At 37.7% G+C, this 15597-nt stretch overlaps 1 protein-coding gene across 1 annotated transcript in view; it reads left to right on the forward strand.

Annotated features, from left to right (window-relative positions):
• Positions 1 to 15597, forward strand: part of AUTS2 (activator of transcription and developmental regulator AUTS2) — a 3698117-nt gene that overhangs the window by 27162 nt on the left and 3655358 nt on the right. Inside the window, exon 2 of the mRNA XM_044054863.1 lies at positions 5325 to 5540. Coding sequence (XP_043910798.1) covers positions 5325 to 5540 — 216 coding nt within the window. The remainder of the gene's footprint in view (positions 1 to 5324; positions 5541 to 15597) is intronic.

Genomic DNA, 15597 nt, shown 5'->3' on the forward strand with positions numbered 1-15597 from the left:
AGTTTCAGTGAAAGGCATGAATAAAGGATACATATTTTAATTTGTCTTCTACAGGATATAGTATAATTTAAGTAGCTGGGCATCTTCCTTATTTTAGTTTTTTAATAGCCTTCTCCCATACTGCAATACTTTGTTCCTGAGACTACTGCAGAAAGACATTTTTGATATATGAATAAATTACATTGTATAAATGGCAATTGCTTTACCTACCATAGCTGAGAAGTGTCCTATGTTTCTCAGTCCAAATGCCTGTAGCATCAGGTTGCTACCAATGCACTCAGTGGTCTTCTGTACATATTCTTACAGTGTGCTTACCCACTTACTATCTGATAGCAGCTCGTGTAAGTCGTACAGTTTATTCTTGGGGATTTGCTTTCTGACCACATCATCACCCCATCTCCAAAGTATACTGAGACATTTCCAATTAACACTTGGGTCTCAGTCCCAAAAACATTACATCTCACCACAATGGGTTTATGTGGCTAAGTGAAAGTCTCTGTGGCAGTTTGTGGTTTATAGTACAGAGGCTGCTGAGTATATTAAGTTGAAGAGTCTGTGCAGCCTGTTTACTTTTAATAATCCCCAATGGATGTGCATGCAATCAAAAATAAAAAAAAACTGTTGCTACAGTACATTATAGTCTAGACAGCGAGGGGCAGTATGTACACTGTTTCACTTCTGTGAACCTTGTTCACAACTGGATATGCTTTCTTTGTTGCTAAAGCTGTCATATGCAGCTGCATTGAATAGCTGCATGATTTCTGCAGCAGTTATATTTGACTGGGTCTACTTCTACTTACCAAAAGTTCACTTCTTCAAATCCAAGATCGCCAACTCCACTTCAGCGAAACTCCACTTAAGAGAAACTATGGACTACCAAACAGATTTGTCTGGGAAACAAACCACTTGGCCACCAGGAATAATATACCAATGAAAAGAAATTTAACTCACCCAAGTGGGGGGGATTCAACCCCCATAACTAAATATACCAACTTTTGAGATTGCATTGTACTTGGGAAGAGGGAAAAGTTCACCCTTGTGGCCAAGTGGCTCATTTCCCAGGAAAAGCTGTTCGGTAGTCTGTAGTTTTGTTGAAGTGAAGTCAGTGAAGTAGTGAACTTTCGGTAAGTAAAAGTAGACCCATTGAACTATATAATCTTTCCTCACCTAGGCCCTCTACCACTCTACCAAGCAGCTCAGAGAGGACACCCCCCCTGGACATCATTACAATGTCACATTGCTGAAAGCAATTTAATTAATATGTGAAGGGTTACTGCAGTATGCTACCATACAGCTCAGCTAATCTTAGTGTAATAGTTAGCCTATTACACATGAGGGTTCTGTCTGGAGCTTTGTTTCTGATTTGCTGATCTAAGGCATTAGAACATTGAGGATGCCAGCATTCAGTGTTTAGCTTCTAAATCCCATCCTTAATCCCCTGCATGCACAGGTTACCTGGTAGTGCACATCGCTCATTTCTGGCACTGCATGCACGTGTCACTCCTGTATCACAATATCAATATGATATTATATGAGGGTACTAAACTGAATAGGCATCTATCAGAGCCTTTAGTCTACAAAGGCAGCTAAGGATGCATATGTTTGTCTTCAATAAACAAAGTTTAGTGGTAATCTCTGGAGGGTTGGCTTAAAAACATGCTAGAAACTCATAATATTTGTGATGGTGGTAGGGATATACTCCATTAGACAGCAGCTACCCTTTTTGGAAATTAAGAACTATTCTTTATCTATCTAAATTAGATAACCTGAGTAGAGCACTGACCCGCAATTACCTTTCCAGGCTACCCAGTCATTCCAGTACAAAGTAACTAAAATACAGATGAGAGATTTAAGCATTGTGACACATTAAAATTATAAACAAAACATAACCACGCATAATAATAAGAATTATGAATGTAATACAGAATCCTGTTTCCTATAAACAATTGACAGTATTTACCAATGTTGGAAAAGGGTTAGAAAATGAGATGGTAGACAGCGGAGAGACCGAGAGGTAAAAAGATGGGAAGGTAAGGGAAGGGTACTAAACTGAATGAGATCCGCAGTAGTAAATAGGATCGTGGAGGAGAAATCATTATGGAAAGGATGGCAGTGAAGGTATTAGATAATTAACACCTAGGGTGTGTAAACAAGAGAGATGTTTTTGGTAAGGCCACAGAAAAATATTATTTTTAGATACAGAGAACCATGAGTATTCGGAGTCTTAAAAACTTTGTGTGGCAGCATAAAATATATATGGATGCCAGGCTTTAGTGTGAGTAATTTAATTTTTTATCAAGTCCATATGTTAACTGGGTAAGTGAACTGTTGATCATGGACCTATGACTTGAGACATGAGTTGAATTATAATTGTGATGTATATGGACATATTAGCCAATCTACCAGCATATTATTCTGTACATGGAATGAAACCAGAGTACCTGAAGAAAAGATGTACTGATGTGGAAAGTGTGCAGATGCCACAAAAACAGTGCCAGAGATCAGGACTGATGTCAGTACTGTAATGTGCAATCACAAGCATACAATTTGAAGTTTTTGTTTAAAGACCAAGACTGCAATATACTGGAGAGATCTCTCTGAGATACAGAGTTCTCACAGCTGGTGTATATTAAGTAGCAGGGGATATAGCATGTGCAGCCCCTTATACTGGGTTTGCAGGCTGCTTCCCCAGAAAAAAATGACTTAAATATAAAACAATGAGCTTTGATGGTGGTTGTTTCACTGTTACTCTGATACATTGGAATCTCACTTTTCAGTGCTGATCATGAAAATACACTGTGATGCAGGCTGGAAGATTTTCAAAACAAAAAGCTCAGTATTTTGTTCATATGTGCAATGTTTCCTACTTAATTTGATTGGGCATGTCATTCACCAAATTTTTCAAAACACCTTTCGTTGTTCTCAGTTGTTAATGCCCTGTTTGGAAATTGATTTTGAGAGAATATGCAATAACGTGTCAGATTAAACTTTGCCAAGATACTTGGAGATATCACATATGCCATGTGTTCATGCCCTTTGGATATGACATAACATGTATGTAAACCTCTGTATGGAGACTGACAGATGCCACCATTCATTTTGTCTGAAATGCTGTTTTCTTGAACATAGCTGATGCCCTTGGAAGTACAGCTGTTTCATTGCAGTGCTTACAGCTATTTATTGTATCTGTTACTGTAGCCACATCGTTGATATTCGAATATTTTGCAATGTATAACATAAATGTGAAGGATAATGCAACAAATAAAGTATAGAACTTTACTATTTCAGAAATAAATCAGAATTATAGACGTTTGGGATGAAAATAAATGCTCCTGGTGTAGGCCTTTTTATAGAAAGGTCTTACACTGAATTAAGTCACTTAAACCAAGATCAAGTCTATCAGTATCTGGCCAGACATACACCACAGTAAGGCACTTACACTGACAGCAGGTGCTTTGGAATTATAAAGTGCTCCTGCTCCCATCCCCCATAGCCTACTGTCCACTCTTCTTCTCTTCCCCTTCTTACATATCCCAGATTGACATTTCAAGCTTGCTTGTAGTATATAATTTCCCTACTTATACCCAACAATCTCCTAGCCTACTGCATATAACTTCCTATCAGCCTACTGCATCTAACTACCTAAAAAAAAAAAAATTTACATTAAAAAAAAAATTTTTACATTATTGCATGTATTACTTTTGATTCAAATATATTTGACATGATTATAACCTGAAATTGTATAATGTTTACTCTGTAATCACCAAGTAATCTATGTGTGGAACTTAATCTTTGTATAATCTGTATGTGGAGCTTTTCTCCCCAGGACTCCATTGAAAATGGGTTCCTTGGGCCCAATGGACTATCCTGGTTAAACAACTGCAAATAAATAAATAAATAAATAAATAAATAAGAAAGCCATTTTAAAGTTGGCATACAAAGGATTTTCTTCTCAGAATGAGTAGTGAATATTGTGTATTTATTAATGGTGAGTGAACTGGTTCAGGGACCTTTTTCAGTAACACCATTTGCCCATGGAACAAAACTTTGACATGCACAGGCATTACATAGGGCAAGGTTCCTACAGTGGTGTAAGTCTGCCCTGGTCCCTATAGACCTTACACTGAAGTAAGTCACTTAAACGGAGAGCAAGACTATCAATAAGCTGGCTTACGCTACTGGCCAGATTCCAAAGCACCTGCTGTCAGTGTAAGTGCCTTACTGTGGTGTATGTCTGGCCAGATACTGATAGACTTGATCTTGGTTTAAGTGACTTAATTCAGTGTAAGACCTTTCTATAAAAAGGCCTACACCAGAGTCCAGATTCCAGATTCCAAAAGACCTGATCTCAGTGTAAGTGACTTTACTCCTGTGTAAAACACTGGAGTAAGTAATTTACACAGAGAGCATGTCTTCTGCGATCAGGCCCATAGATTTCATATAAGCATATAAAGTAAGTATCCATGCTTCATATTTGCAGGCCTTATCTGAGAAGTTATGAATGGTGTCTTAATGTATGAAGTGTGAGGGTAATACTACAGTCATTAAATATAGTGTAATTAAACATCAATTAATTTAGCAAATAACACTGCCAATATACATTTAACAGTTACATAATTCTTAAAAATGGAAGTAATAAAAGGTTATTGATCATTTGCATCAGATTACTAAGGAAATAGACTAAATATAGACACTCCAATGACTAGACTAGCTGCAGAGGTATAGTTAGGGTGGGATAAAAAAGGCAACTGTCTCAAGTTCAAGGTGTTGGGGGTCGGGATTAGCAGCAGCCAATGGCTTGGTAGTGTAGTTAACTGGCATCCATTAATGAATCAAAGAGGAATGCACATACTGTGTCTGTGTGTGGTCAGAGCTGAAGCACCTTGCGTGGGGGAACTCAACTGCAGCAAGCAGTTTGCTACATTGTGATAGCAAAAGAGCTTTTAGTTTACATAATTCACTAGATAACATTGTTATGATTTTTGCTACATCAGTCATATTAGGATGTTGTCTGCCTGAAATGTCTGTTAATAGAATGTGTATTGTCCAAAATGTAGCAACAAATGTGCAAAAATTTCATCAGCTATGACACTATGGATGGTGTGAGATTTGTAAAGTATGAGAATGTTTTCTATGATGTAAATATTTACTTTGCAGTAAAAGCACTGCAGTGTTGTATTACTGTGTAAAAAACCTAAGCTGATCATGATGGAATTAATTGTAATAGAAAAGCTGCAGCTTATATCAATTGCTGAATCACTATATTTGGAGCAAAAACTGTATGTATCATTTTATATGCTGAAGATCCATTCTTTCTTTTACAGAAGGACATTAAACTGAAGCCTACAGAATGCCTTGAGAATTGTCGGAATCCTCTTTCAAAGAAAAAACAAGAAGTGCTGCACAATGGACTGACCTGCCTTACCAAAAAGAATAGGCATGACTACCGCAATGACAGCTCAGATCGAGAAAATGATCGCAATCTGTGCCAGTATATTGGAAAGAATAAAAGAAAGAAATTTCAGAAGAAAAATAGACAGGTAGGAACTTGCTGCCCTGTGTTCGTAAAGCCAGTCTGTAGTAAGTGGCAATGTGATATTATCTAATGAATTATTGTAGTCATAGAAAGTTTTACAGATGACCTCCTGAATCTCTTCTCAGCAAATACTGTAACCCTGATGTTTCTGAAAATGATTAATCAATTTACTAATTTTATCTCATGTTGAAAGTCTCATGTAGGTGCAGCAGTGTTAAATTTATAATAATTTATAGTAGCCATGGTGATTTGCTGGCCTCAGGAAACCATAACACATTCTTGGTGCAAGTTTTACTTTTTACATTGATTAAAGGATGTTCATATAAGCTTGCAAAGGTTTTTGGTGGTGTGTTCCTTAAAGCATTTTCTTTATGCAAACAGAAGGCTCTGTAGTCATTTTTAAGTAGTTTTTGAAAATACAGGACTGGTATAGCAGGGATATCTTGGATAGTATGAGCTACGATTTTAATGGATTATAATGAGGAATATATAAGGCAGATAGAATTCTTCACTTGCATTTTATTAATTTTCATGACCGTTTGAAAAATGTTTTGCTTTATTAATAGTAAGCAGGCAGAGAAATTATCAGGAGATAGAAGTGATGTAAACTGGACATAAGATTTTTTAATTCAGGCAGTACAGTTATTCAGACTTGGTGTACTGTAAAAAGGAATTTGACGGATTTTCTGTTGAGAGACTCAGCATTTTGCTTTATGTATTGGGGGAGGGTAGAAATGGAATTAGTATAAGCACTGCATGCTGGGAGATGTATGAAGAGAACAAGTACTGTTACATACCAGCAGATAGCCTGCAAACATCAAGGCAGAAAGAAGTCCACAGATGTTTATTCTGATTTTACAATTGCAGTTGAAATGGACAAGTATGGAAAATGCCTAAAAGAGGAAAGTTAGGAGAAAGCTGATAATAAAAGCTGACGTTATCTAAGTCATTATCCAGTGCACAGTTTTATAATGGGCTCTTGTATTGAACTACTGTATTGCAATCTCTGTTTTTTTTTCTCTACGCGGGATCACTGCTTACTGTCTTGATCTGTTTATCACCATGATATGCTCTTGATGACCACATCACAGTATGGTAACTGCTCAGTCTTTATATTTTCGTCATTGCAGTAGTGCTGTTCAAAAGAAAAGTAAAACCCATAACATTAAGTCCCCAGCTAATTCTCATTTGAATTCTCTTGCATGTTCGGAATAATGCTGTCGCCAACAATTGAAGCTTGTAATCTCCCTTCCTTTCTTTACTTCACAACCGAGCTAGCATTATAACTTGGCTGTAAGGATAGACATTGTGGATAACATTACAGCGTTCACCTATTTGGGTCTGAGTCGGTTTCCCTAAATGTAGGGCTTTAGGTTTGTTGAAATCATTCTGATCGATGTACCCACAGCTGTGCCAAAAAACAACTTTGTCAAGAGTAGCTAACATTTGTGAAAGATCACAGATTAGAGAATCAGGAAACCTACTTTTACAAATATGTCATTTAAATGAAAAAAATAAATATGCATATTAGACTCTGATTGTGTATATCCTGAATAAGGAAGGAAATGGAGTATATTACTTTTTTTTTTACTTCCTGGTCAGGGTATCTTCACTGTGGAGTTTGAGTCCTCAACATGCCCTAGTCTCAGTTTTCATGGAGTTTCCAGTTTGTCCTTCCTCCCAAAGACATGCCTGTAGGTGAACTGACTATCATCTAAATTGCTCATAGATGTGTATATGTCTGTATGTGTGTGTGTGTGTGTGTGTGTGTGTGTGTGTGTGTGTGTGTGTGTGTGTGTCTGTCAGTCCATCTGCCTGTTTGTCTGTCTGTGTTGGTGTGTAGTGAGCTGTCATACCATCCAGCACTTGTTCTCTCCTTTACTGCTGTTGCTTGCCAGAATAGACATTTGCTACTCTGAACTCTAGAGTAGCATAAAGGTGTAGTAGAAAATGAAATACTGCACACTATGGAGCTATGCAATTTATTACACTGTGTACATATTGTGTGCTTCTGTGTTTGCATGTCTGTACATATTGTGTGTTTGTGTTTGCGTGCATGTCTGTACATATCGTTTGTGTGTTTGCATGTCTGTACGTATCATGTGTTTGTGTGTGCATGCATGTCTGTACATATTGTGTGTTTGTGTGTGCATGCATGTCTGTACATATCATGTGTTTGTGTGTGCATGCATGTCTGTACATATTGTGTGTTTGTGTGTGCATGCATGTCTGTACATATTGTGTGTTTGTGTGTGCATGCATGCCTGTATGTATCATGTTTGTGTGTGCATGCATGCCTGTATGTATCATGTTTGTGTGTGCGTGCATGTCTGTGTTGAGAGATGCTTTGGCTAAAATGAAGTGGAGCCTATTGCGGGCAAGGATGGGTGAATGTGGAAGGAATGGTTAAGTAAAAAATGTGGGGGCACTTGTCCAGCTGATGGTTCAAAATCAAAAGCATCATTATAGAAAGGGCTTGAGTCATCAGAGAGTTTGAATAAAGCAGACAGTAAAAAGCAGCGGAAGCACTGCTTTGGTATTCTTGAAAGAGCAGCGGAAGCAGTGATGTCTGTATAAACTCTGGTCCAATGAAATGAAAGAGTAAATAATATTTATAAAAAGGCCATACAGTGCTGAACTGTAACAATAGAAGTTTACTGCTTCGTCAATGATGAACAAGTAAAACTCCCATTCTCCCTTATGCTACATTTCATTTAGGCTGCCTTCTTAGACATGACTAGCACTGCTTGACAGGTCTTTCCTTGCCTTCAGTCTTTTCCAGGCTATTGAGAAAGATGGATACATTTTATCAATAGTGATAGCATCCAGGTTCTGAGCAATAATATAAGTTCAGGGCAGGGAGTTGGGAGAGAGACAAATTACTATCAAAATGCTTGCTCTTTACTCCTAGACTGTCTTGATGTGTTATATTGGATCTATGTTGCTACATTGAAAGTACATTAAATCGAAACATACTACAACAAACTCACTTTCGCAAAAGTGCATTTTAACGAAAATGCACTTTCGCGAAAAAAAAAACTACAAAAATAAAACACTACTGAAGTTCATGCAGGGACGCAAGCCCCCCTGCACTCCCCCATGTGGGGGCCTTTACCCCCCACACCCCCTACTTTAATATTCTTACTCCGAGATCACACTACACTGGGGAAAAGGGAATATTCCCTTATCCCCGCTGTACTGCGATCTAAGCAACAGTTTGCTTACATGTCCAGTCAACAGTACATGTTGAGGTACAACTAAATCTACACACAAACTGCGTGTTGTCTCTTTTTTTTTTTTTTTTTTTTTTTTGCAAAAGCGCATTTTCGGTAAAAGGCACTTTTGCAAAAGTGAGTTTGCTGTAGTAACATTTCAGTTTAACGTACTTTCAATGTAAAAACTAGGACCCGTCGTATTACCTGACAGCACATTCATGATGACCAAGTCGATAGATGGGTGGAGGCACAAGCAAAGAACCATGTGGATATCTGCATGAAAATATATGCCTGATATCATGCCGAACATCACTGCATGCCACTACCCTGAGGGTGAAAAAGGAGCCCTTTAAAACAAATAATAATGTGATGGCAATCAGAACCTCCTAACACCCATTCATTACAGCAATCAAAGAACTACAAATGTGGGGCAGTTTAACAAATGAGCAGCCATCTAGTGCAGTACCAGGGAGAAAAAAAATAAAACCAGTCCCCATTACGCACTTTGTATTACTTCAGGTTAATTCCTTGGCACAGTATTCTACCCTGAAAATGCTCTTTAAGAGCTCCCCATACTAGTTGGTTGAAATTCTTATTTCAATTTATATTACACTCAAAATACCGGCACTGTCTGTTGCTGTTGATTCTGACTACTATATTATTTCCAGATTTAGCAGTTCATCTTCAGATTAACAGCCCAGCTGCTGCTTTCCAGTTTTATTCCCAGTTAGCTAGGTTCTTAATTCCCAGTTGGGTAGGTTCAGTTATACTCTGCCCATGTTCAGAACAAAAACAACAACAACAAATGACGCAAAACTTGCCCATAACTTGATTACTTTTTTTGCCCTTCCCTGCACAGACTTCATTTTCTGCTTTTCCCATCATCATTGTCCCACTCCATACCAATGAAGACTTCTGTCCCAGTAGTAGAGATTAATAACCACACATCCTGACAGCATCCATCCCATATTCCTTGGCGGCATACCAGACACTTTGAAATTGAGAGCTGACACTTTCCCAGGAAAAAAAAAATCTGAAAAATATGTAACACAAATGGACAATCCTCTTTCCACACTTATGAAAAAGTATAGAAGCCCTAAGTTGTTTGATTTCTTAATTAACTTTTCAGTATCCCATCAAAGTGTATTAGATTCAGAAACTGAAAAACATCCCTATATCCTCTTTCTGCATTTCTTCTAAATTTGTAATGCATTTTCTGATAGCCTGTAAGTTATTTTTTGAATGATTTGCCTTGCTGCTGTTTAACAGTATATTTACAGTTCGACATTACATTAAGTACACTGCTATTTATCTACTACTGATATTAGGCTGAGTGATTATTTGGTTAAACATCTATGATTCGGATAATTTTCAACATTTTCAATCCTAGAGGACTGAGTAGATCCAAATATCAATAAAATAAATATGGTTGCTAAATTTTCCTTTACTTTTTGAAAATCTTTTTTGTCATTTGAGAAGAACATTTTTTTTTTCTTTATGCTGGTTTGTTGCATCTACTTTTTTGCTTCCTCGTTATCTGTTATCTCCTTTGTGTACTTTGTCCCTTTTTTGTATTATAGTATACTGTTCGTTTTTGTTATAATCAAGATATAGCAATAATTGTGGACATAGAAATTGTCAGAACTTCAGTCAGGCTGACTGTTATCTTGGGCAGTCACCTGCATTTGGTGACTCTGTCCCAGTTTGAAGTTTAAGACAAAAAAATCTTAGCAGGTTGATCAAGTCTCAAAGAGATACTAGGTGTCCACATAATTGTTTATCAAATGTCTTGGTCAAACACCATTGCTATTCTACAAAAAGAAGCTATACGAGCTTGTGGTCAGTGATCTACAGTACTGGTCGTTCCCCCCAACAGGCAGCACAGTACTGGTCATTCTCCCCAACAGGCAGCATTCCCTTTCATCTCATCCTTGCCAGAGCTTTATTTATTTGTTTCCCCATAGTTCTACTTAACTGTTGGTGTTCCTGAGGACTACGCCTTCTGCCCCTCAGATTTACAAGAGAAACTGCAATTCTTTGTCTTCTGCACATTTTGAAGTGGCTTCTTATATTAAGTGCCTATGCACGCTTTGTGATGAGAAAAATGTGACTGAATATGTTATAATCACAGAGCAAGAGCGATACATATTTAATGCATGCAATATATCTCTGCTGTGAAATTATATGCTTTTTTTTAGCATGGCTATACAACAGCTCTTCAAAAGCAAACACTGAAAAATAATCAAGTCCAAATACTCCAATACCGAAATATTTGAAATCATTTATCTGAACACACACACACACACACACACACACACACACACACACACACACACACACACACACACACACACACACACACACAGTCTGTAAATGCAGTTGCAGCTAAATGATATTTGACCCAGTCTTCTAACAGGAAAGAAAGAATGAAAGCATATAATCTGTGTGATTTTATTTCTTAATGTTTACAGAATTGCAAAAATTGAAACTAACGTGTGAGTGTGTGTGTGCATGTGTGTATTTATACATATATAAACAATTAATGAGATGCATTGATGTCACAGAATAATTTAGAGTAGAAATCCTAGGCATGTTCTAAAGAATTATGCACATAAAGTTGGGGCTTTAGGTAGATTTTAGCTCCATCATACGTTATAGAACAGATCATCTTGTATACAAGGGGCTGATGAAGTATTGCATTTCATATAATCTATAATATTAGTGATAGGGCTCTACAAAAATAAGATGTGTAACATTCTATGAGCAAAATCATATCGGAGTGCAGTAAGCAAACATATTTGTTAAAAGTATATTAATATTTAATGGGGCTCTGTTTTGTTTTGAAATACTTGAATTTTTTACATTTCCACAGCAAAAAGTTCTTTTAAGCTATAAAAAAGCTGTTTTCTGCTGCTTATTTGTACAGGAATAAATAATTTATTACCACCTTGTGTAAATATTGCAATATAAGTCTTCCTTTGCTGTCAGAGTCATTAGTTTATGATAGTGTAAGGAGGCAATTTAAGATCACAGTGCAAACAGATGGAAGGCAAATGTGCATCTTACCTCTATCATACCATAGTATATCAGAGTTCTACAAATGTCACTTTCAGTTATTTACCATTAACTGCAGTTTGGATGCTTTTTAAATGTTCAGTTATTGCTTTAACATATTCTAAAAAACTGACACAGAAAATAAAAGGCAGGTCCTGCCTTCTGAACTAAGCACCTTTGAAGAGTTTACAGAAATTGTGCACAGTGGTCACTCTGTGTGCATTGATTATCTTGATCTGGCCAAGGCTTTTGATACTATTCACCAAAATGAAATTATTAAGAAATTAGACAAACTTAATGGAAATCATCTACATTGTCTGCTGGATAGCAAATTAGTTATCCAACAATCAGATATTATGCAAATTCTGGGTACATTCTTTGGATGTAAAATTATAATGAGTGGGGTACCTCAGGGATCCATGCTAGGCCCTCTGCTGTTTGGCATTTATTTTGCAAACCTCCAAGCCAATAGCTCAGAAGTGTGATTGACCAAGTTTACCCATAACTCGAAGATGGATGCTGTTATCCACTTATCCACTGATACTAATCATCTCCAGCAGGGGTTGGAATATAAAAATAATTGCTGTATTGAAAATGGTAGTAAGCTATGTCCTTGTGGGGCCATTTTAAGCCTAGCCAGTTTCACTTTTCATGCTTAATTTAACCTACCCCCATTTGGTGTTATTTTGGCCTCAACCATCCCACGGTTGATAATTCTGTATTACCCCTAAAGAGAATAACTGAGATCATACCACAGATAATTTGAGGGGACCCATGGATGGAATGAAGTGTTTAGTAGCTGCCTTTGTCCATTGGTAGTAAAGGAGTCAGTCCTGAGGTATATTTTCTGTTTCCCATCCATAGATCCTAGTTGTGCTTGAATAAAGACCAGGATGAGCTTTGTTTTATGTGGGTGGGGAGTCTGTTCAGAGCAGTTATATCCTCTCCGAGATGTAACCACTCCTCCAAAATATTCTGTTGTTGTTGCAGAGGGGTTTAAATCCCTAGACTGAGTATTTCTGATGCCATTTGACTTGGCATTGTAGTAGAGTTTGGAAAAAAGCAGCTCCTGCATCTAAATAGTTGTTCTTTTCACATAAAGATGGTCATAAAGGATCTTGGTACTGATGTGAATGACAAGGACCTTGGTACCGATGTGGACGACTCTCATTCAATCTTCATATTTCTGTCCTAGTCAGCTTCTCTTCACATAAAGATGGTCATAAAGGACCTTGGTACTGATGTGAATGACAAGGACCTTGGTACCGATGTGGATGACTCTCATTCGATCTTCATGTTTCCGTCCTAGTCAGCAAATCCCTGTATCTGGCTTGTTAATTACTGAGGGAATATATTCAAGAACTCCAACCATACTGCTCATCTAGAAAGGCATTAAAGATTTCTAATAAAGAAAATGAAAGTTTTTAACCTTCCAACTATCCTGAAAGGTTAGCACAACTCTCCATATACAGAGTTGCCCACCGGCTGCTCCGAGGTGACCTTGTCTAGATTTTCAATCCCTGAAAAAACAAATCCTGATTGACCTCCAACTACTTTGCAAAACCATTGCTTCAACAAACCACCAGACTAGGGAACTAAATCTACACCGAAACATAAGCAAGATTGGAAAGCTGGGTTCATAGTAGAATATAATATATTCCCAGCCAATGAAATAAGTCACCACCATAGGTCAAGCAAGGTACTGCTTTGGTGACCAATAAAATACTTTTGATGACTAGATGGCGAGGTACAATATTTATACGAGGGTTGTCATGTAAGGCTCTGCTAAATGTAGCAGGTAAGCAGTACTGAGTGCTTGACAAATGATGTAAGAAATTTTAAGTTTGTCGTCTTAAAGTCATATATGGCAAGGCACCTTACTGTCCCTATGATCGCTTGCCTGACATTATTCCTATGTTCCTATAGATAGTGAGTCAGACTGTACTTCCAGCATATTAATGTTATGCTAAAGTCTGAATAAATGGGTTGATACAAACAGGGTAGTCCACATATGCAGGTGAGATGAATGTCTGTCATACAGACGCATGTGTTCATGAGAGTGCAGGCTGTCTCCCTCTCTGTCTCAAATACGCACGTACACACACACGCACACACACACACACACACACACACACACACACACACACACACACACACACACACACACACGCGCCTCTGTGTGCATATATAATATAATATGGCTACCCTGCTATTTATTAAATGTGTGTTTCTTTGATAAATTATGCTTTGGTTCATTTTGCAAAATGGCTTGAATTGACCAACACTGGAATTCTCGAACGTCTGTTTTACTAAAAATGGTAAATGGTGTTTCATTTGGAGTTAGAGAGTCTGTTGATATGTTTGTGGATTAGGGTTAGAGTTAGGGTTAGGTAAGAGGATAGTTTCTGTGTGTGTGTGTGTGTGTGTGTGTGTGTATGTTTGTTGGTTAGGGTTAGGTTATGGGGATAGATATGGAATTCACTTCATAATCTCAAAATACTGAAATCTCCAATTTCAGTATCTCGAGACCATGAAGCCGAAAATCCAAAATCCCAAAACCCCAGAAGCGCGAAATTTGAAATTGCGACTTCTACACTAAACATAGCACAGGCACAAACACAAACATACACCTCCCTTCACATACACAAACACCTACCCTACATACAAGCAGGGGGGCAAGCCCCCATGCACCCCCCCTACCCCCCTATGTAAATAGACTAACTCCGAGGTTGCACTACACAAACACACAAAAACACCACCACACAAGCTACATTCCCCTCACACACATACATCACACTAACAAAACACACAGACACACACTAAAGCCCCTACCCAAAAACCCATAAAACACAAACACTTACCTACATATCCAACCACCCACTCACACACCACAACACCAGAACCACTAATTCAAAATCTCAGAACTTTGGGATTTTGAATTTTGCGCTTCTGGGGTTTCGGTATTTTGCACTTTCGCTCTTCTGATCTCGGGCTACTGAAATTCGTGATTTCAGTAGTTTGAGATTCTGAAAGGAACCCTAGATATGATGTCTGGTGTTTTGGTGTGTTTGCATGTAGTGTGTGTTCCAACTGTGTTGTGTAGTCTAGTGTCACAGACTGTGTTTCTCTAAGGCAAAACATAGGGCTAGGTTTAGGATCAGGGGCAGGGTTAGGATTAATATTGCTAATGTGGTGCAGGGACGGTGTGTCATTATGTGCTCAGGAATAAGTGTTTTACATCAGTTCGCACAAATAAAACTTACAATATAATGTTTTGCAACATAAAAAACTGAGTACATTATTGTATCACACGTTGGTGAAACCACTGGTACTTTTGGCTAAAGAATCTCACTGAGTATGAGAGATGTTAATTGCTGCAGGTCTGGATCATGAAAGGCTAGCGATACTTTTAATGCCGTTGACAACATTTCTGCAAATCAGGAAGTAAATGCACACACAGCCAGGAAATGGAACAGCTTGTTGTAAGTTCACCAAGGCAGATTCAGTAAATCCAGTTAGGCACCAAACGAATTCAAATAATTCCTTTGTTCAGAACCACAGAATAATAAAACACAAGCGCTTTCGCTCAGAGGAATTCTGAGCTTTATCAAGTGACACCATGTTGTTGAATCAGGTGTCTTATATACCTTGAAAATCCTAGTTCAATTAGAAAGCACTACCAATTAACATTTTAAAGAGACTATGCACTATTCCACATGCTTAAAAATTCCTTTAAAACAAAATATATAAAAAAATATATAATAGATTGCTTAAAATAATGCATTAATGCAT

Source organism: Protopterus annectens, chromosome 13.part0 (assembly GCF_019279795.1).
Source record: "Protopterus annectens isolate FY-2018-M chromosome 13.part0, PAN1.0, whole genome shotgun sequence".
In the NCBI taxonomy this organism is placed as follows: Eukaryota; Metazoa; Chordata; order Ceratodontiformes; family Protopteridae; genus Protopterus; species Protopterus annectens.